The sequence below is a fragment of the Pezoporus flaviventris genome, unplaced genomic scaffold, assembly GCF_033815535.1.
Source record: "Pezoporus flaviventris isolate CSIRO_AGI_PZ_B2104156 unplaced genomic scaffold, CSIRO_AGI_Pfla_v1 ptg000017l, whole genome shotgun sequence".
NCBI classification, from domain to species: domain Eukaryota; kingdom Metazoa; phylum Chordata; class Aves; order Psittaciformes; family Psittacidae; genus Pezoporus; species Pezoporus flaviventris.
Window position 1 is genome coordinate 670,358 of NW_026892565.1, and position 20,196 is coordinate 690,553.

The 20,196-nt window shown below is 57.4% G+C and overlaps 1 protein-coding gene across 2 annotated transcripts; it reads right to left on the reverse strand.

The window, feature by feature from the left end:
• Positions 1 to 871: 871 nt before the first annotated feature.
• MFSD4A (major facilitator superfamily domain containing 4A) lies at positions 872 to 17,256 on the reverse strand. Of its 2 annotated transcripts, XM_061454891.1 has the most exons (10): positions 16,896 to 17,253; positions 12,058 to 12,256; positions 11,733 to 11,972; positions 6,873 to 7,041; positions 5,447 to 5,562; positions 4,364 to 4,537; positions 2,667 to 2,814; positions 2,336 to 2,406; positions 2,020 to 2,140; positions 872 to 1,326 (listed from the first exon to the last, which is right to left on the reverse strand). In XM_061454891.1, the coding sequence occupies exons 1-10, from the start codon at positions 17,123 to 17,125 to the stop codon at positions 1,262 to 1,264; spliced, it is 1,533 nt and encodes a 510-aa protein (XP_061310875.1). In that variant the 5' UTR covers positions 17,126 to 17,253; the 3' UTR covers positions 872 to 1,261. The 2 variants fall into 2 exon arrangements, 1 of the variants encoding a protein (XP_061310875.1); XR_009743659.1 differs by lacking the exon at positions 5,447 to 5,562 and having other exon boundaries at positions 1,301 to 1,326; positions 16,896 to 17,256.
• Positions 17,257 to 20,196: the final 2,940 nt, after the last annotated feature.

The following is a 20,196-nucleotide window of genomic DNA, read 5'->3' on the forward strand; positions in this document are numbered from 1 at the left end:
CTTTAGGTCTAACAAAGGCAAGCCAAGGAGTCTGTTCGCTATAGAACCATCCTTGGGAGATAGAGTATGGAAGGCAAGATCTGCTTGGAAAGCCAGAACCACTGAACCAAATGCAAGTTAAAAGAGATTACATTTAGGTAGCAGCTGATAGCCTTGGCCAGGAAGAGCTGAATTATCCAAGTCCAATCATGCTGAGAATCTAGCAATCAATCACCTTTAATTAAACACTGCTTTATATACACACGTACATATGTACACCCACATACAGCAGTTAAAGCAAAAAGTACATGTCCAATCACTCACTGAAGAAATAGATGGATGGGGCTTTACACTCTTCTGAAGCCAGTCCTTTCTTCATCGCTTGTAATAGGTCATGCGTGGGCTATGAGAGTACCTTAAAGAAGGCACCTGGATAATAAGTATTGCACAGATTAAGCAGCTGGAGGCTGGCTCCCAAATACCTCTGGTTAAGCTTCAACTGGAAGCTAGAAATAAAGCCACCCTAAAAGACACTGCGACCGTAGCAGCTAAACTAGTGACTGAAAGCAAAACAAACCACAAGTCAGTCTTGACTCAAAACCAAGGTGAAAGCTAATGATTTTAATGATCAAGAGGCCCTAGCATGCTGCATAAGACACTGGCTTAGTGAACAGGGCTGATGATGATAGTGCATGAGAGAGAAGAATCAACTGTGCAAATACAGATGGGTCCTGCTACTGCTGTGCACTTGGTGGGCTGGCTCTACCAATGGTGTAGGTTTCCCCCTTTGGCAGTGTACATGGAGGTGACACATACTCGAGTCAGTGTTACACAAAAAGGAATCCAATCCAGTATTGTGCTATAAAGTGGTGGGGCTTCTGTACGTTACAGACCAAAAGAAACATCTTCCGTTCAATGTCTAAGCCAGGAGAGGCTCAGTCTTACCTATGGGACAGAGAGAACCTTTTCCTTCGTCCCCTTCATCCTGAACTGGTAAGAAAGAAGGTGCATCGGCAGGAGGAGCTGCTCCCATCACCCCTCCGTACACGGCCATCAGACGCAAGGGTCATGCTGATGCTGGTCCTTTTGGTTTGTGTGACAGGGGCAGCTTGTGCTTAGCTTGAGGCAGTGTTTCAGGATGTTGTCTTGATTCCGACTTACCCAATCTCATGTGCTTTTGATTGCAGAAGACTTGCATGATTCAGTCATTAGATGTGAAATCATCCGTAAGAGCAGTGCTTCGCTGTGTGGTTTATTGCTTGGCTAGGGCTTGGCCGCTGCTTCAGCGCTGGTACTGCCCCGTGTCGTCTCTCACTGCTGCTTTGTCAGGGGAGGCATCGTCCATGTCTGCAACATCGACATCAGGTTTGCATCACAAGAGCAGCAAAGCCCAGAGCAGCTGCATCTGCCCCATCCCTGGCAGTGTTCAAGACCAGGTTGGACACAGGGCTTGGAGCAAGCTGCTCCAGTGGAAGGGGTCCCTGCCCGTGGCAGGGGTTGGAGCTGGAGGAGCTTTAAGGTCCCTTCCAACACAAACCATTCCATTAAGACAGGCCTCCGTTTCCAGTAACCTGGACCAGTGTTTGCCTGTCCCTAAAGCACCTTTTACAAAGGGAGCGCACAGAGCACATGCAGACTGAGGGGACAGGTAAGAGAATTCCTTATCAGTGAGGCTTTTCTCTTTGGATGGCAGACCCGCTCATTCCCTAGCTCCTGCCAGGGAGCAGCACAGGGAAGGCTTGTGCAGTCTGTGCTACTGTCCAGCAGCAGTGCAGTGCTTGCACAGCCAGCCCGTGGAGTTACGGGTCCTGTGTGAGTCCTACTTGATCCCTCGCTTCTCCCCCAGCAAAGCGAGCAAACCCCGAGCTGTGGCTGCCAAGGCTTTGTGGGCAAGGCCAAGCAGGAAGAGGGGACGGGAAGCAGCAGCAAAATAACCATTTCCTTGCATTTTGCTGAGGCCCTGCAGCCCGGCTCTGGAGCGCTGCGTGTGCCGCTCTTCCTCTCAGTCTAAAGCAGTGCCGGGCGCTGGGGCTGCCTTACCTGCTGAGGGCTTGGGGTACATCCTGTGGAAAAACAAGAGGAAGGCGTAGAAGGTAAAGGCCAAGCCTCCAAAGATCATCCCACACACCAGGAAACTGTAGCTGCCCTGATCATGTATAATCTGCAATTGAAAGGGGGAAAGGGAGCAGATGTCATCACAGCGCTCAGGTACCTCAGCCAGCAGCCGGTGGCAGCGTTACTGGTCCTTAGCTCCAAGGTAATGCAGTGGTTTTTCCCCAGCAGCTGCCCAAAGCCTGGACTAAGGTTTCGGCTTAAAGGCTGCCGTCAGTTTGTGCTGTGCCCTGTCCACACTCACCGATCCCACCAGTAACTGCAGCACCATCTCCCCAATTCCAGCTCCAGTCACCAGAACGGTCGTGGCACAGCCTGCAAAGAAACAGCGCAAGTGATGCTGGGGCAGCCTGCAGGGATGGCCCCATCTGCCACGGGTATCTCCATGCAAATCACAGAATCCCAGACTGCTTTAAGGTCCCTTCCAACCCAAAGCTCCTCCAGCTTGAACAACACTGCTCAGAACCAGAACTTTCCTCCAGGCTTCCAAGGCAGCATCCCTGAGGATGGAGGGAAGGAGGTGCTGGCTCTGGGCTTGACCATCTACCTGCTGCCAGTGCCTGGTCCCTGCTCACCTTTGTACTGCAGGATGTCCTCGGTGTAGGCCAACATGCTGGGGAAGGCGCTGCTGAGGAACAGCCCCAGGGATGCTGTCCCCACGAACAGGAAGACGACGCTGTGGGAGAAGATGAGGAGCAGGAGGAAGGTTATCAGGACTCCGACCTGCAAACAAGAGGGTGGAAAATGCTGAGTGGCAAGAATAGGACCTGGACTCAATTTTAATGTAGAAAATAGTCTGGAAAAGGAACATAAATGCTGACAGAAAGATCACACCCTGAGAAACCTGACAAATAAAAGCCTTTACAGCAAAGAATTTGGTGCTTTTTATGACAGGGCTTTAGACCGTAACGTGGTACCCGGGTCTCATCTTCACTGGGTAGAGACTTCAGATTCTAGCTGAAACACTTTTCAGTTTTAAATCCGATACTGCTACTTCCATAATAATCACATCTCAGTCCCCGACAGCTCTGTTTGAGCAGGCTAAGGAATGAACTCACTCAGAAACCAGGCAGAGCAGCAAAGCCAAAGAACCAGCTCCACTTAAACACTGCCCTGGCCTCTCGCCTGTACCAGCAAAGCCATCCGAGATGAGGCGCAGCACCCGGCACGGCAGGGTCACCAGAGGGAGCCCTGCAGCACCACCACGTCAGTTCGTTGTTAGGCCCCTGGGATGGGTGCGTGTCTGTACAGAGCGATTTGGGTCCTAGAGACACTGAATTCCCCCTGCAGTTTGCCGTAAGGCTCACCTGTACCTCCCTGCGTGCAGCAGCACAAGGGGCTCGGTGACAGGCAAATGATGGTGCTACCACCCTTGGCTTTAAGGGGACGTGCGGCAGCTTCCAACCAGGGCTGGAGGCTGCTCCCTCTTCTCCCCACGTATTAGCAGCAGCTAAGGCAGCAGTCCTGTCCTCAGGGTTCTTAATGGGGCAAGGATGCAGGCTGGACCAGGGATGCGGTCAGTGGCAGGCATCCCCTGCTCACAGCACCCGTGTGCTCCAGTGGGAGCTGCACTCAGTTGTATCCCAGCCCCGGTGCATTTGGCTCTGTCTGCTGGTAGCCAAGCTCAAAGTGCCCACGCAGGGGCCTCACCTCCTGTCTGCACAGGACACCAGCCTCACTGTTCGGAGCTGTGGCTCCTGGTCTGTCACCACCCCCTTGGCTTTGCAACATTAACTGAGCCCTGCTACGAAGAGAACTTGTGTAAATTCACTGCCTTCTCCCTCGGTTCCTCTTTGGGTGCAAGCGTGAATGGGCACAATCCCCTCCCTGTTGGCTGCCACATCCTGATGCACATCTTCCTCACGTATCCTGACGGGATTCCTGCCCTTTCCAAGCGGATGCTTTTGGTTAAGCAGCAGCTTCACATCACGTTGGTTTCTTTGCCAGCTGCTACAGTCCAAGTAGAGAATTTACTGACCTCTGCTTTCCCTCTCCCACAGCTGACATGGGCATTAGTCCCCTGTAGAGGCCAAAGAGAACGTGCAATAATGCTAGCAGGCACTTTACGAGGTGCTTTCTATGCTTAGATCAACTGAGGATCGCTCAGCAAAGCGATGCAATCAAGTGGTAAGCAAGCCTCGGCTCCCTCATGCACTGGCATCGGCGACAGGCATGCAGAGGAAGGCTTTACCCTAGCTCTGCCCATCACCACCAGAGCCAGGCAGCATCCTGGAGGCGAGCAGGATTAGACCCACAGTAAACCCAGCCTTACCACGTTGATGAAGACCATCGTTGCTGGCTTCATGCGGTAGGACACGGGGATGGAGATGAGCCTGCCCAGCGTGATGAAGCCCCAGAAGAGGCTGGGCAGGTACCCGGCCACCTTGTGCACTACAGAGAGCGGCTCCTCCACCGCGTAGCTGTAAATGAAGCCCGAGTACTCTCCCTGCAGGGGAACACAAGAGCAGTCACAGCGCTGTGAGGACTTCCAGGCTTTGCCCTCAGTTATTCCCAACGCTGTGGCAGTGCTGGAGAGCCCACCTATGGATGCGCTACCGAACCGCACCGAGCCTTGTTCCCAAGGGTTGGCAGCTGGAGACAGGCTTCCACCAGGAGCAGAACGCAAGACTTGAGCTCTCCTAAAGGGCAAGACTCGCACTATGACTGGGTCAGAAGCATGCTCAGCTCTTCTCTGTAGAGATGCCCTCGTCTCTAGGGGCTGCCTCGTCCTTTTGGAGCCGTGCCCTCTCAAACACACCACATTAAGAACCTGGAGTTGATCACCTTGACGATGGAAGCCCTGCAGAGTCCCTGTGTCTGACAGCTACTGCGTGTAACCCCGCTCCTCTTCCAGACCCTGGTTAATGCCCTGGCAAGACCCAGCAGTGTTTTACCGTGAGCCGAAGCCATGGAAAGACAAAGAGCAGCACCTTGCCAGCATCCTGCTCACCCGGACACGAGTGCTACGCGTGGTGCACCCAGCCAGGGCCACGCTGAGCCCGCACCATCCCCACGTGCTCTCAGCTCGGGTTTGGAGGGCTCAGGACACCCATGGAACAAAGAGCCACGGTTGTCATGAACTAAGAGGAAGCTGTTCTTGCCTCTTGGCTGACCTGAGAAGAGACCTGCACTGCATCCAAGAGACACCATTGCAACCCTGAACCGGTTGGGTTAGTAGCGCTCTGGCTGCACCAACACAGAGCCCGGAACACAGGAGAAGCCACAAAACCCTCCCAAGAAGCAGGGCGCTTATCAGCCTGACTGCCATTAGCTTTGTGGGCTGTTCTAAGTGGTTGGGAAGGAAGAAAGCCACAGAGCTTTGCTCAGAGAAGATCCCTCTATCAGCTGAACTCACCACAATCCCATCAGTCATGAAGAGAACAAGAGCCCCAGTGATGTGGACTGCGAAGTAGGTGTAAGAAGCCCCTCTGAAGTTTTTGCTTTGGCAGCAGCTAAATAAGTCATCATGACCTGGTGAGAAACAATGCAAAGCAAACTTAGCTGGAACATCCCCCTGGGGCTGGGTGCTTGCCAGCCCACGCTGGGGTTTGGTTTGTGCTCAGACTCATAGAGGACCACGAACAACAGTGGAGCGCTGCTGACTTCCGCTGGCACCGCCTCTGGCTTTACCTACCACAAGGCAGACGGGCTCGGTTAGGGCCATAGGCTGGGGTCCTCACTCTCCGGGGTATTTGCTACTTCTCTTTCTGTAGCTGCTCGTGCTCCTCTTCCCCTTCGGGAGCTCCACATTGCTCTTACGGCCAACAGAAACAAGCCCGTCTGCCCACAGCACTCGTGCTTGGAGCCCCTGGGCTTTGGGAGCGCCATGCGGGGCACGTTCCTCTGCTAAACGCTATTTACACCCAACCAAGCCAACTCTGGGAAAGAGAGGGAGGACGCGGAGCTCGAGTCACCCCCTCGGAACAGAGCAAAGCCGGGGCTCAGGACCCCTGGAATTCCCGACTCCCATTTACATCGCCCCGCTCCGGGCTGCGCCAAGGGCTGCTGCTAAGGAGTCCTGCCCAGGTGAGATGCTCCTGCGTGGCAAAGATGAAATCCTCGCTACTCGCATGGGGAAGGGGGGGTTTTGCCAGCACAGACGTGTCTGTCAAAGACGGCAGCGTTCCCCATGCAGCCTCTTCCTGCTTCCCACAGGATTCATCCCAACTGCTTCTAAGAGGAAGACCGAGATCTGAAGAACGTGAAGCTCCAACGGGTTTTATGGAAACGGGCAGCGGGGCTGAGGAAAGGAACCATCAGTGTCTCGGCTAAGGGAAATGCCTTCAGATGAGCACAACCTTACGAGACAGCAGAGAACCCACCGTGTCGGGGACACCCGTGATCCTTCCCTGCAGCACCTCAACGCATCTCTAACGGCCTCCACCTGCAACCATTCCCTAAACTTCCCCTTCAGGTAAAGCCACTGCTTCCGACAGCCCTAAACCATGCGCTCCCTCGGAGAGGTTTCTCTTGGGCACCAAAGAACAACGCTATCGCCCCAGAACGGGGGCACTCACAAGTTCAAGGGCAAAGCGTTGCTGGGGTTTAACTTCTGCCCCCGCGCAGAGGCACCGTCCTCCTTCCTTTCTCATTCACCCATCTGCGCCCCACGGTTACAGCCCCCAGCGAGCTCCCAGCCTGGCCCAAGCCCAGCGGGACACAAAGGGGCCCAACTTCCACGTGTGCGTGAGGGCTGAGCCCAGCTTGGAGCCAGCAGCGGGGCACCGAGCTCCGCGCACGGGTCCTGGTCCCACCTAACCCCAGGGCTGCCCCGCGCTCACCTCCTGCTCCGTGCGGCCGCTGCACGGCGGTGCTGAGCTCGTCCTTGTCCGCCGGGCGCGTCTCCATGGCCAGCTCGTCGGCAGAGAGCAGCGGGTGGCTGCTGCTGCTGAAGCACGGCACCATCCGCTCCTTGTAGAGCAGGAAGAACACGGCGATGGGCACGGGCAGCTGGGGGCGACAGAGAGGGACGGCTCAGCACGGCTCAGCACCGCACAGCTCGGCTCAGCACGGCTCAGCACGGCTCAGCACGGCGCAGCTCGGCTCAGCACGGCACAGCTCGGCTCAGCACGGCACAGCTCGGCTCAGCACGGCTCAGCACGGCTCAGCACGGCGCAGCTCGGCTCAGCACGGCACAGCTCGGCTCAGCACGGCTCAGCACGGCTCAGCACCGCACAGCTCGGCTCAGCACGGCTCAGCACCGCACAGCTCGGCTCAGCACGGCTCAGCACGGCGCAGCTCGGCTCAGCACGGCTCAGCACCGCACAGCTCGGCTCAGCACCGCACAGCTCGGCTCAGCACCGCACAGCTCGGCTCAGCACCGCACAGCTCGGCTCAGCACGGCTCAGCACGGCACAGCACCGCACAGCTCGGCTCAGCACGGCTCAGCTCGGCTCAGCACCGCACAGCTCGGCTCAGCACCGCACAGCACGGCTCAGCACGGCACAGCTCGGCTCAGCACGGCTCAGCACCGCACAGCTCGGCTCAGCACCGCACAGCTCGGCTCAGCACGGCTCAGCACGGCACAGCACCGCACAGCCTCCCCCCGATGGCATTGTAGGGGCTGCACCGAGCACCTGCAATGGGTGCCCCTCGACCCCGCTCCCATGTGCGGCTCTGGCAGCCCCAGCACAAGGACAAGGAGCTGTGGGAGCAAGGAGGCCACAAAGATGCTCAGGGACTGGAGCAGCTCCCATATGGAGACAAAAGAGGGGAGGCTGAGATGAGCTCTTAGGCAGAAGCTCTTCCCTGTGAGGGTGCTGAGGCGCTGGCACAGGGTGCCCAGAGAAGCTGTGGCTGCCCCATCCCTGGCAGTGCTCAAGGCCAGGTTGGACACAGGGCTTGGAGCAAGCTGCTCCAGTGGAAGGGGTCCCTGCCCATGGCAGGGGTTGGAACTGGAGGAGCTTTAAGGTCCCTTCAACCCAAACCATTCCATGTGCCTGGATTAACCTCCAGGAGCAAGGACAGGGTGGCAGTGGGGTAAGGAGCTACTGCAGGAGGGATGGGGGTGTGCTAGGAGAGCTGGTAAGAAAGGGAAAAGATAAATGACAAGCTGAGAGCAAAGACTCTGCTGTGAAACACAACCGGGGCATCTCCTGAGGGTCCTGTGGGATGGGAACAATTCACCTGGGAACAAGGGCACTGCAACAGAAGGCACCTAAATACAACGCTCACAAAGCACCGTACCAGTCCTTCATCACCCAAGTGTCCTGGTTTCCGAGCACCTGCCCAGAGAACACAGCAGTGAAGTAGCTTTTGCTTGTGGACAGCAGGAGAGCTGCGCCTGAAACCCTGTGTGGGGGAACAACAGCAGCTCCAGGACCTGCTCTGCCCGGCTCCAGCCATTAGCAGAGGTTGCTCAGCACCTCCTAAGAGATGAGCTCGTGGTTCCCAGGCCAACACCAGCAGCCCTGCAGCTTCAAACGGCCTCTTGGTACCGAGGGACCTGGGACTGGCCTCAGGGCTGGATCCATCACAGCAGCATCGCAGCATCACCCCCTGCACCCTGAGCACAGCCACGGCTCAACGGTGCCTTCGAGGCAAGGGAACGTCCCTATTTTGGGGGCAGAAAAAGCAGAGGGAAGCAACCAGAGCCCATTGCCGTCTCTTCCCACCATAGCCGAGTTTATCCTGCAGCAAAGTGTGGGAGAAAGCCAGGAAATCCTAAGGGACAGCTCACCCTCCGGCCGCCCAGGGCTTGTTTTCTCCATGTCTGTGAGCAAGTGGGAGCCCCAGCTCCAAATTTCCTGCTTTTTGTTGGCTCGAGGCAGGATTTAAATGTATGGAGAATTCCTCCCCACCCCATCCCGCCCCTCTTGCCTGAATTCATTTTTGAGGACTTCATTGTTCTGGGAACAATGGGAATAGGAACAGTGAGTTCGGTCCCATGGAAGAGAAAGGCATTTGCTTGATAGTTCCAATCCTTCCGGAGGGCAGGACCTGGTTTTATTCTTCCAAATTGCAGATCTGGCAGAAAATATCCCCATGCAGAGGGCCTGGGCCATGATAACATCCCTGAGCCCTCCAGCCTTAAGGAGCACTCAGGAAAGGTCCCCAGCTCCAGACCCCTGCAATTCCCACTCGAAGGCTAGGCTTACCCTTGTTCCCCACATCCTCACCTCTAAAGCAATGGCACCAAAGTCCCTTTTGCTTTAGCCAACCGCACCAGCTCCAGGCTGGCAGCACCACGTTTCTTGGCTGCCTGGGACAAGGCAAAGAGCGGGGCTGGGTCAGCCTGGAGAGGAGAAGGCTCCTAAAGGGGAGACCTGAGAGCAGCTCCAGTGCCTGAAGGGGCTGCAGGAAACCTGGAGAGGGGCTTGGGACAAGGGATGTAGGGACAGGCCAAGGGGAATGGCTTTAACCTGCCCGAGGGGAGACTGAGCTGAGCTCTTAGGCAGAAGCTCTTCCCTGTGAGGGTGCTGAGGCGCTGGCACAGGGTGCCCAGAGAAGCTGTGGCTGCCCCATCCCTGGCAGTGCTCAAGGCCAGGTTGGACACAGGGGCTTGGAGCAAGCTGCTCTATGGAAGGGGTCCCTGCCTGTGGCAGGGGTTGGGGCTGGAGGAGCTTTGGGGTCCCTTCCAGCCCAAACCAGGCTGGGGCTCCCTTTGGGCAGGCAGAGGTTTTGCTACAAGAACCATTTGCTTTGGGCTTTCTCTGCTTCACCACCGTCAGCGGATTTTGTTTTTCCAAGGGGGATGAGGGGCATCCCAGCATTCTCCCATCATTACAAGCTCAAGCAGTTGCTGCCTCACACAGCCCAGCCTGGGTATCACCCAGGCTCCTTCCCTCCCCTTTCTATTTCGGTCTCTCCCCCCAGGAGCACGGGGCTGTTCCCTGCTATTGTGTCCAGGCTACTTTTAAGCAACCTAAGCACAATGGAGTATCCCACACTTCCCCTGGGAAACCACCTTCCGGACAAACACGGCTCTCTCGGAGGAACATGTTCCTCATTTCCAGCCCCTTGGAACGGGCTGGATGATGAAATTTCCGTTCTGTGGGAAAACTGGATTTTAAAACCGTGGGTTTATTCCAAATCTGGATGAAAACCCCCAAATTTGCTCTTCTGAATGAAAGGTTTTGGCCGGGAGAAATCCCAGCGCTTCATTTCGATAATGCTCAATCACTGCATCTCACTAAAGCAAAACCGTTTTGCCTCAATCACATCAAAACAACCCTTCCGGCAGCTTCACCCGCTGCAGCGATGCCAAACTGAGACCTTTCCACTCTAAACAAATGAATCACTTCAGCTGGTGTCTTGTCAGAATACACAGAGCCCTGGGAAAACCGGGCTGGAGCAGGGGCTCCGGCCATTCCCTAACCAAGCTGCTGCTCCTGCTTCCCATTCCTGCAGCTCCCTCCTTCTATCCCCTTCCCTGGGGGTTTAAATCACCCCCCTCTTTCTCTGACGCTTACAGCCTAAGGAAGGGGCAGCAGCCCTGAGCTGCTCCCAGCACCTGCAGGCTGTGGGTTGGGTTATTCAGTTCAAACAAGGGACCGAGTCAGCTCCCTCAGCCAGGCTTTGGCAAGGGGACACGCTCAGGGGCTGTGCACGTCCGACTCCACGCTCCTCTTGTGCTTGTTTCCCAACCCTCATCCCTACACCCATCAGCCTCCCAGCAAGGCCACCACCAACCCACGGCACCAAGGGCCTCGTCTGCACGGGCTGAGAGCGCTTCCAGGGATGGTGACTCCAGCACTGCCCATCCAAAACGTCCCTGGGACACTGCTAGGACCAGAGCGGGGTCTGGCAGCCCCATCGCTGCGTTCAAAGCGGCTCTTAAACGGTGCTTTAAACCCAGTCAGCTCGCTCAGGACGGACTGGCAGGATAGAGAAGGCTCCGGTGTAATTTAAAGCACCTCTCCCCTGGCACACCGGGAGGTAGAGGTGGTTAAAGCAGCCTCCTCCTGGGCAGGGACTGCTCCTTTTGGCACTGTGCAAAGGGACCCATTCCAGCACCCGCCTGGCTGATTATAGAGCACCCCATAGCAAGGGCTGCGCTCACCGGGGGGACCCCATTGGCAGCGCTGCCCTCAGCATCACTCCTGGCACCAAGAGCACCGCTGCAGTAACACGATCTGGAGTCATCGCTCCAGACCCACACGGGACTCCTGCCACTGGGGGAGCGACAGCCACAGCCCAGCAAGGGACCAGCCCTATTGAACCACGCTGGGATTTGGGTGCCAACTGGGGGGTAGGGAACAGGGCAACAGCAAAAGAGCAGCTCTGGGACAAAGAGGACAAAAACCATCTCACTCACAAAGGGCCACAGGGCTCCTGCATCTGCCGCAAGCCACCAGGGCACCAGCAAATAGGCAGAGAGCTCAACTGAGCTTTCGGCCCCATAACTCGGTTCATCAATGGCACATTGCTATAAATCAGTGCAAACCACCTCCCACTGAGTCAGCCCCATACAGCTCCTCCCCAGGCTGACCACGGAGCGAGAGCTGGGGCTCTTTGTGGTGTCCCTCCTGCCCGGGGGATGCTGGAGGTACAACCTGCTCCCAGCACAACCATCCTCACCATTAGCATGTCCCGCATCCTCACCCCCACCTCCCACTGGGACCCACCTAATGGGCACCGACACCCCCCAAACACCGCAGCAACCTCCAAAGCCAAGACCCAGGGATGCCCCCAGCACTTACATTGATGAGGGCCATGATCCAGAAGGCGTAGGAGACACGCGTGACCACCATGCCCTTCATGGGCAGGTCGTAGTGGGACAGGTTCCCTGGGTGATGCGGGACCAGGGACTTGCGGATGTGCGGGAGGTTGCTGGAGGCGTTGGCCGTGGAGTTCGAGAGGATGCAGTTGGTGTCCGAGAGGAAGGGGTCAGCAATGAGCGGGCTCAGCAGCGCCCCAAAGCCCACGAAGAAGTGAAGGGCCTGTGAGAGATGGGACACGGAGGTAAAGCCGGGGGGACGGCTGCTCCTCTTCCTCAGCCGGGGGGGATGAGGGCTCCCTGCTCACCTGCAGGAAGATGGCAGAGTCCTTCTGGTAGATCTTCACCAGCTGCATGTTGGAGATGGTGTCGATGCAGCCCATGGCCAGCCCTGCCACAGCCATGACCACAGCCAGGACCACCACATTGTGGCACAGGGGGATGATGGCAAAGACCAAGGAGATTGCCAGCGACGAGGCAAAGAGTGCAAACAAGGATTGAGACAACCTGAAACAGGGAAAGAGGAAAGACAGGACGGGATTAGCACAAGAGCAGCACCCACCCCACAGCCCCAGGTCAGGGTAGGCATTAGCAATGTGCCCAGAGGCTGTAGCTCCAATAATGCAGCTCCAGTGCATGCAAGGGAGATGCTACACACCCTGCACTGCCGTGTCTCCACACTGCAGCCACAGCCACCTCCTGTGGGGACAGTGACACCTCAGAGACACATTTTGCACCCTTCAAACCCCAGTTCTGCACACTTCAAGGCAGAATAACACCCACAACCTCCCCTTGTTACCTGGGCAGATCTGGGTGTGGGAAAGGGACATCGGTCTGTATCGCACGAGCAGGCATGAGAGCTGCTGCGCAATCCCAGCTCCCAGCAGAGCATCCACATCACTGTCACCCCACACCTGCCCTCAGGTGCCATCCTGCCCCACAGGGAACCCCCGAGGCTCCCTCCCCATGCCCTGTGCCATCTCTGTGCTGGCAGCATCATCCTCTCTCGCAGCACCGCTGCCATTCCTGGTGCAGGCAGCAGCTTCCCACCCATCAGAGAAGGCCCGGGGCTGCAGGCAGAGGTAACGCTGGTACCCGGCCCCCCAAGGCTGGCAGCATCCCAGCCCTGCCTGCGCCTGCTCTCGGTGCGAGCCGAGCCATGGAGCAGGCGCCGGGGCTGGCACCGTGATGCTCCGGAGCTGCCAAGTGGAAAGGCAGGAAGGAAGGAAGGAAACGGGGACCAGACAGCGAGCACTGGAACAACCAGAAAGATGGGACTATAGTCAGCAGAGGAGAAGCAGCACAGGCACAACCCCAGCCCCGGCTCCCAGACCCTGGGAGAAGCCCATTGCCGTAATGAGCTGGGGATGTGGGACACAGCTGCCCGTCCCCAGCACGGACACGTAACCCGTGAGCAAAGCACCCTCATCTCTGCTAACACCCACATCTCCTTGCTCTGCCCAGAGAGGGAGAAGGCTCCATGGAGGCACCAGCTGGAGGTGCAGCAGAGCCTCGGTGGCTGGTGCCAGCCCTCCTGCCCCGAACAGCCTTGGCACATCCCTGTGTTCGTGCACAGCCCTCGCTCACCTGCAGCCCTGGAGGGATTCATCCCTCCACATCCTGCTCATTGCTTACAACAGCACCGGGGAGAAAACCAGGTCAAGTGCAGGTCTCCTGCTCCTCCTGCCCTGGCTGCACCAGAGCCCCGCTGGGTGCTCGCGTCTCCCAGTCCGCACTGGAGAAGCCAATGCTTTGTACAGCTGCAAGGCCTCATCTCCCTCTGACAGCAAAACGGGAGCCAGCGTGGGATTCCTGGGGGAGGGATGAGGGAGGGAGCGGAGCGAGATGTGCACAGTCACGGCAGGAAAACCAGCCAGCAAATGGGAGAGAAGCAGCTCTGAGCCCGGAGAAGCAGCGTCGAGCACCCACTGGGGTACAGCAGTGGGGAAAGGGGCAGAGGCACAAGCAATGGGGAATCCAAGGCTGAGAGCGACAGGCAAACGCCCTCCAGGGCATCCCAGCAATGCCTCATCTCTTCTGCAGCCCCAGCAAAGCAACCACAGCACCAGTTGTGCACGGCAAAGGGAGCGCATCCATTGCCACAGTTAAACATTAATTGCATGTTATGTCCTTAAAAAGCATTAAAAACATCGCCTCACTCCTCCCCAGTGAGCAAAAATCCCTGCTCCGGTCATAGGGCATCAGTAAGATGCCACAACCCCGCTGTCCCTGGCATTAATGGGACCAAGGAACCACTGCCTTCCATGCTAGAGCCCCAAGATGCAGTCACAGGACACTGCTCAGCACCCAGCAATCAGCTGAGAGGTTTCTTTAGGAGCAAACCTCTTTGAAAGCATCCTCCAGTGAGGTACCCCATGACTTTCAGAGCAGGGCTGAACCCTTGGTGATATTTGGAATGCCATGGACTCTGCTTTGGGATCACCCAGAGCACGTCCTGGCTCCGTCATAAGGCTCGAGGGAAGCTCTGCAGCTCCCTGCAAAAGTTCTAGGCTGATCTCTATAGGATTAGGATGGTTAATGCTATCCTACAGCCAGCAAAGCCTCCCCTCTCCTTCCCACGCAGCGCATAGGACCCCCCCTCCCGGTGTTCCTGTTGCAGCAGGAACTCTTTGACTTCAAGTATGTTTGTTCCCCCACCCCAGGGAGCCTTTTCTAAATCGCTCACATCAAGAAGAATAATGCTAATCAGGCTAATTCAGACTTGCAAAACTGATCATTAAAACCCCAGAGCCCCGAGGGGATGGAGCGAGGACAGGGATGAAGGCAGCTGCATGGATTATCCCGCATCTGCCTCCAGGTCCCCAGCAGGAAGCCCTGGCCGGGCTCAGGGAGCGCTGCCTCCCCGGAGGAGCTGGTGTTCAAGTCACCGTGCCCTCTGCTCTCTGATACAAAAGGCTTTGCTGTCACTTGCAGTGAGCAGTGTCCTGCATGCCCCAGCCACGTGCTCGAGCAGGAACCTTCAGAGGATGGGATTCTGAGGGCAGGGCCATATCCTGCAACGTGTGCCCGGGTAATGATGGAAGGAAGAGGGGCAGAAGGGTCCCATCCCAGCACGGACCATGCAAGCACCCTCTATAAAGCTGCGTTGTTCCGAAGCAGAGCCTGTCATTACCACCCTGCAAACCCCAAGAGAGGAGCAGCCTGGTGGGAACCTGAGCTTCAATGGGTCCTGCTGCCCCATGGGGAGCTGGGCTTCCCACAGCTCCCTGGGAGCCAGGGAAGGGAGCACGCAGCAAACCCAGGTCTCCAGCACAAGCACCCACCCCATCTCCACACCACTCAGGGAAAGGCACAATGGCAAACTTCACACTTCCTTGGAATCCTGCACAGAGGGAATGCCGGAGCTGGTGCCCAGATACGGAAGGGACGGATGCCATCATTATGCTCCGTCCTCCCAGGGCTCCAGCGGGGCTGAGAGCACAGAGGCTACAACCCAGCCTTCAGCAGCTTCTCTGCTGAGAGGAACCAAGCCATTATTTAGGTCCCACCACCCATTTGTGCTGCAGAATCCACTGCCACAGCATGGAGTCCATCACTCGGAGCAGCCAGCTCAGACCGGCACAGCCTTTAATCACAAGCAGGCAGCAAAGCCTACGTTCCTCAGGCAGCAGAAATCAAGCACAGCTTGCAGCCAGACCTTGGCTCGGCCAGCCTGCAGGCAGGCAAGGCACTGGGATCCTCTACTAGCAGCTACCCATCTCCTAAGTGGAAAACACAGCTTGTCCAGCACTCCTCCCTGCCTGGCAGGCTTTGATTTACAAGCCTGCAGCACGGCCCAGAAGTAGAAATCCACAGCAGGACAGCTCGATGGGCCCGTCCCCGGAGAGGGGATGCTCCGAGTCTGACCAGTTAACATCCTCACCCAGACCCACACACTACATCACACCGCTCCGAGTAAACCCCCGTGGTGCTCACAAGCTACCGTTACCCAAACCATGCCCTCCTGCCTGGCTGCTGCTCGCAGCCACTTTGCCAGAGCCCCTTGCCCTGGAGGCTGGCATCACAAACGCATCCCGGTACAAGCAGCACCCGCTCTTCTCCCCAGAGCTCAAAGTTCGGGAGTCTCTGAGCACAAAGCCCCATTGGGGTGCATGGAACCGGCTGGGCGAGGGCGAGAGCAGCGGGGAGGAAGCAGAGAGCAGGAAACAATCGCGCATTTGCTCCTTCAAGCACACGTGAAGCAGAGCGAGGGCTGGCAGAGGCGCTGCCGCTGACCCAGCAGCCCCAGATCCGTGTCAGACCCGGGGCAAGGCTCCCGTGTGCTGCCCCCACTGCCATGCAGCCACCCCTCCGGGCACAGCCCGACCAGGAGGTGCTCCATGACCCCCCCGGGCCCTTGTCCAGACTGGGGTTCAATGTACCAGGATGGCAGTTTAACAGGTGCTCTAAAGCCACCCTCATCAGCCACAACCCACAAGAGCTGAACGCACCACCTTTAAACGGCATTTTACAGTGAAGGCTTCATGCAAAATTCCCCCATATTCTCCCCGTTAAAACACACATACGACGAGTACACCAGAGACAGCCCGAGCTCACACGTTACATCACTGCCTGAAGAACTAGTGACAAGGTAAATAAGCAGCTGAAGCTCAGTCGCCACCAAGCCGCAAATCAAACGCCTGTTTGGCCATCGTCAGGGCTGAGCCTTCGTGTGGGACTTAAAACACATCCTGGACAAATCCCTGCCCGCGTTTCGCGCTGGCCCATGGAGTGCGCTGCTGCATCCCAGCAATGGGACCACGAGGGCCACTCGCGTCTTGCCTCGTGCTCGGTCGCAGGGAGCACAGCAGTGCCCCGATCCCCGACACCGAGGTTGTCCGAACAGGCTTCCGACGACACTGCCGTGATCGAAACCCGGTTTAAGGCAAATCCCCTCCTGGAAGTTCTGGCTGGAACTTCACCGAGGCTCCCCCCATGCTGAGCGCCGGGGGAACGGTGGCTTCTCTGCGGGGTACGGGACCAGGCGGGAGCGGGGAGCACGGCTCCAGCCCCGCATCCCAGGGGCGGTTTTCCCTCCCCTCGGGCTTTCCCATCCCGGCTCGGCCACGCCAACCCAATGGAGGAATGCGGGGGGGAGGCGAAGCCTCGGACAGGGGAAGGGGGGGGTCTGCGGGAGGCGCCTTACGTCCTCTTGAAGACCCCTCCGAGGCAGCTGCCGAGCAGGAGGCAGAACTGCTGGGAGAAGAAGACCCAAGTGATCTGGGAGAGGGAGCTCTGTGTCTGGCAGCGCAGGTCCAGCAGCGTGGGCCCCAGGAACGCGATGCAAAGCCCGAAGCTGAAGAAGACGCTCCAGTAGGTGAGGGTGGGCTGCAGGTTCCTCCGGAACCGCGCCGACACCCGCTCGTCCCACCACATCCTGGGCGGCGGCGCGGGGCGGCCACGGCGATGCGGCTCCCGCGCCGCCCGGCCCCGCTCCCGGCTCCGCTCCCGGCCCCGCTCCTCCCTTGCAGGATGTGGCTCCGGAGCCCGCGGCGCCGCGCCGGGCGCTGGCTCCGCCTCCGGGACCGGGGACCGCCGCCGCCTCCCGGGGCCGGGGCGGAGCCCCCCCGAGCTCCCCTCCACCCCACGGAGCCCCCCTTCAGCCCCGGAGCATCCCCGTTCCAGCGCATCCCTCCGGGGACCGAAAGCATCCCGACTCCCCCCACCCCCGGTACTCCCAGGACCCCCATTGGGGGTTTCTGTACCCAAAAGCTGCCCCCCACACACACACTGACACCACGCTCCGGCCGCAGCCGAGCACAGCCAGGGAAGGAAGCCCCCAGGTCCCTTTTCTCCTGCTGCTGTGACCGTCCCTGCGGTCTCCCGTACCCGTAAATAGGTTCAGGCGTTCCAGACAAACGCAATTAAAGTTGCCCCTTCTGTGGCCGAGAAGCACAAGATGGCTCGGGGGGGGGGGGGGGGAAGCTCCTGTTTGAAAGCCGGAGCAGTTGATGCTTACGCAAAAGGTCTCCTCTAGAGGCTGGGTTTATAAATATTTCACCTACTTTAGCTAGGAAAGACTATGGCAATTTTTAGAACACTCTTTCCAGGCAAAGCAGAATCGATGGCTCTGGGCTGGCTCCAGGCCTGCGCACCACATCCCCTCCCATGGCAGAGCCAGGGACCTCACACACGTACTCACACATCCTGTGACCTCAGGAATGCTGCTCCAGGCTGCAGGTGCTCATTTCCACCTGGACATAGCTTAATGTTTAGCTAATCCAAATTGCATCCGAATCCTCGTTCTTCCCTGTCTGTGGTATCCACTGGAGTCTTCCCATAGGAAAAGGAGCAGAAGCCTATCCTCTTCCACCACCAAAGTGAACTGTGGGGAACAACAGAGGGCAGGTAGTGGGCAACAAAGCCCTCATTGCCCTTATGTGCAGCACCTGTGGGGCACCTGAAGCCATTAAGCAATCAAAGGACCAGCACAGCTGGTGCAGGGCTGGGGTAATGTTCTGTTTTACTGATGGGGAAATTGAGGGTCAGAAAGGAATGAACCATGGACATGGAGTGAGTCACCAGCATGGCCGGAAACTGGGTTGTACCATGACGTGATAAAGCATCTCCCTTAACAGCCTGATGGAGGGGAGGGAGAGGCTGATCCATGGCTTGGGAGCCATGGCCTTGGGCTCTCCCTGCCAGGCAATAACCAGCTTCCAGAGGTCACACCACTGCAGAATCCCTCATTATCCCAACACAACAGCCCAAGGGAGGCAGGATTGTGACAGGAAAGCCTTTCCATCAAAGCACTGCTGGGAGAGTCATCTCCCCACCCTCGTCCATCCATCTCCTTATGCATGGAGTTACCTGATGGAACAGCAGATCCACACACCAGGAGCCATGCTCCAAGAAAAGGGCTGACAGGGCTTTACCCGTGGTTCCCCTGGACCATTCTTGTTCTCAAACTTGGTTCCCCCTTTACCAGGCAGGGAGTCAGGCGACCTGCACCCTGCTCCTGGCTTCCCTTCTTGCATCACCAGCACTTAATAGCATCAGCTCTCTGGACCTTGACTTCCCCACCCATAAAATGGCTGAGCAACACTTTGCCCACCTTTGCAGGTTCACTGCATCCACTCCTGGGTGAAAAGGCAGCATCCAGGCACCAGAGGTTACAGATGGTAGTACAGCCTGGGTTACAGACGGTAGTACAGCCTGGGTTACAGATGGTAGTTCAGCCCCTATCCCAGCTGGAAGAGCGGACCCCCCTTTGCTAATCAATGGCCTAATCAGCACTCTTCCTTCCAGGAATATCGAGCGTTTTATCAGGGATAACACAAATCCTGCAGAGATCTGCTTGCAAATAAGAACCAGAGCGTAGGTGGGTTCGTCAGCATGAGAACACACCGATCCTTTCCGGCTCCACGCACTGGAGCCCAGCTCCTCAGAGGCACCTCATAGAGATGCAAGCCACAGGACTAGGATAGGCAATACCCGAATTAGCTTCCGAGGAGGCACTTGAGGCTGTTTTCCAAACTGCAATCAAGGTTATACTTGCAATGAATTAAACACCCACACTCCTGCGCCTGCCGCACAGCCAACTCCTGAATGAAGGCACAGCGGCGCAGCGCGACTGCGGGCGGCAGCGGCACCCGCTGCGTCCATCACAGCCATCCCACCAGTGCTCGAGGAACACCTTCCTTTGCTGCCCGTGTCCTCGCACGCTCCTGGGGCAGGCAGAGCCCCTGCAGGGCCGGGCGCTGCAGCAGTTTAATCCTTTCAGCCGGTGGGGCAACTACTTCTCCAACACCAAACCCCAGCCTGGTTTGGGTTGGCCGGTTAAAGCCATTTCCTTTGTCCTGTCCCTACAGGCACTCGGCCAAAGCCCCTCTCCAGGTTTCCTGCCAAGGGCCGAGATATTGTCAAAGAGGTTCCCTCTCTCCCCGAGACCACAAATGGCAAATGCAGGCTGACACCCTCAGAAATCCCAACACATCATCCCAGTGATGCCCCGAGCTGGGGTGATGGGCTGAGGAGCTGTGCGTGCATTTGGGGACAGGGGCACTGATGATTTCAACAGCTCCAACTCAACCCCGAAGCCCAGCACCAAGCTTGGGCAGGTAAGGAAATAACCACCCTGAATCACTGAACCTTACTGAGACAAGATGTGATGCTTCTTACAGCACAGGGTCAGCTCTCCATATGGGCTGAGGCTGCATGTAAGAAGCTCAACAACCCAGCACGAATGGGCTGGGCTGCACAAGAGAGGTGCTCACCTCGTGTTGTTTTGGAGTCAAGGGTTTCAGAACACCCTGTGAGATTTGGAAAGCTTGGCTCCACTTCTGGGTCAAACATCAGCCTGAGATGTTGGCTCGGTTGGTTCAGATCCTGTAACACTTGTCTAAGAGGAGGAAGCACTCACCTACATGTTTTCCTACCGCCCACTCAGCCTGAGCTGGAGTCAATGTGCTTCCTCCTTTACTGCACTAAAACTGCTGCAGAGGAGG

Bases quoted from the DNA above. Each gene is read 5' to 3' on its own strand.
- MFSD4A (XM_061454891.1), bottom strand. From the start codon at position 17,125: ATGTGGTGGGACGAGCGGGTGTCGGCGCGGTTCCGGAGGAACCTGCAG. The intron at 5,563-6,872 runs GTGAGCGCGGGG...GTTTCTCACCAG, and splicing joins GCGGCCGCACGGAGCAGGAG to GTCATGATGACTTATTTAGC. The intron at 2,815-4,363 runs GTAAGGCTGGGT...TCTTGTTTGCAG, and splicing joins CGATGGTCTTCATCAACGTG to GTCGGAGTCCTGATAACCTT.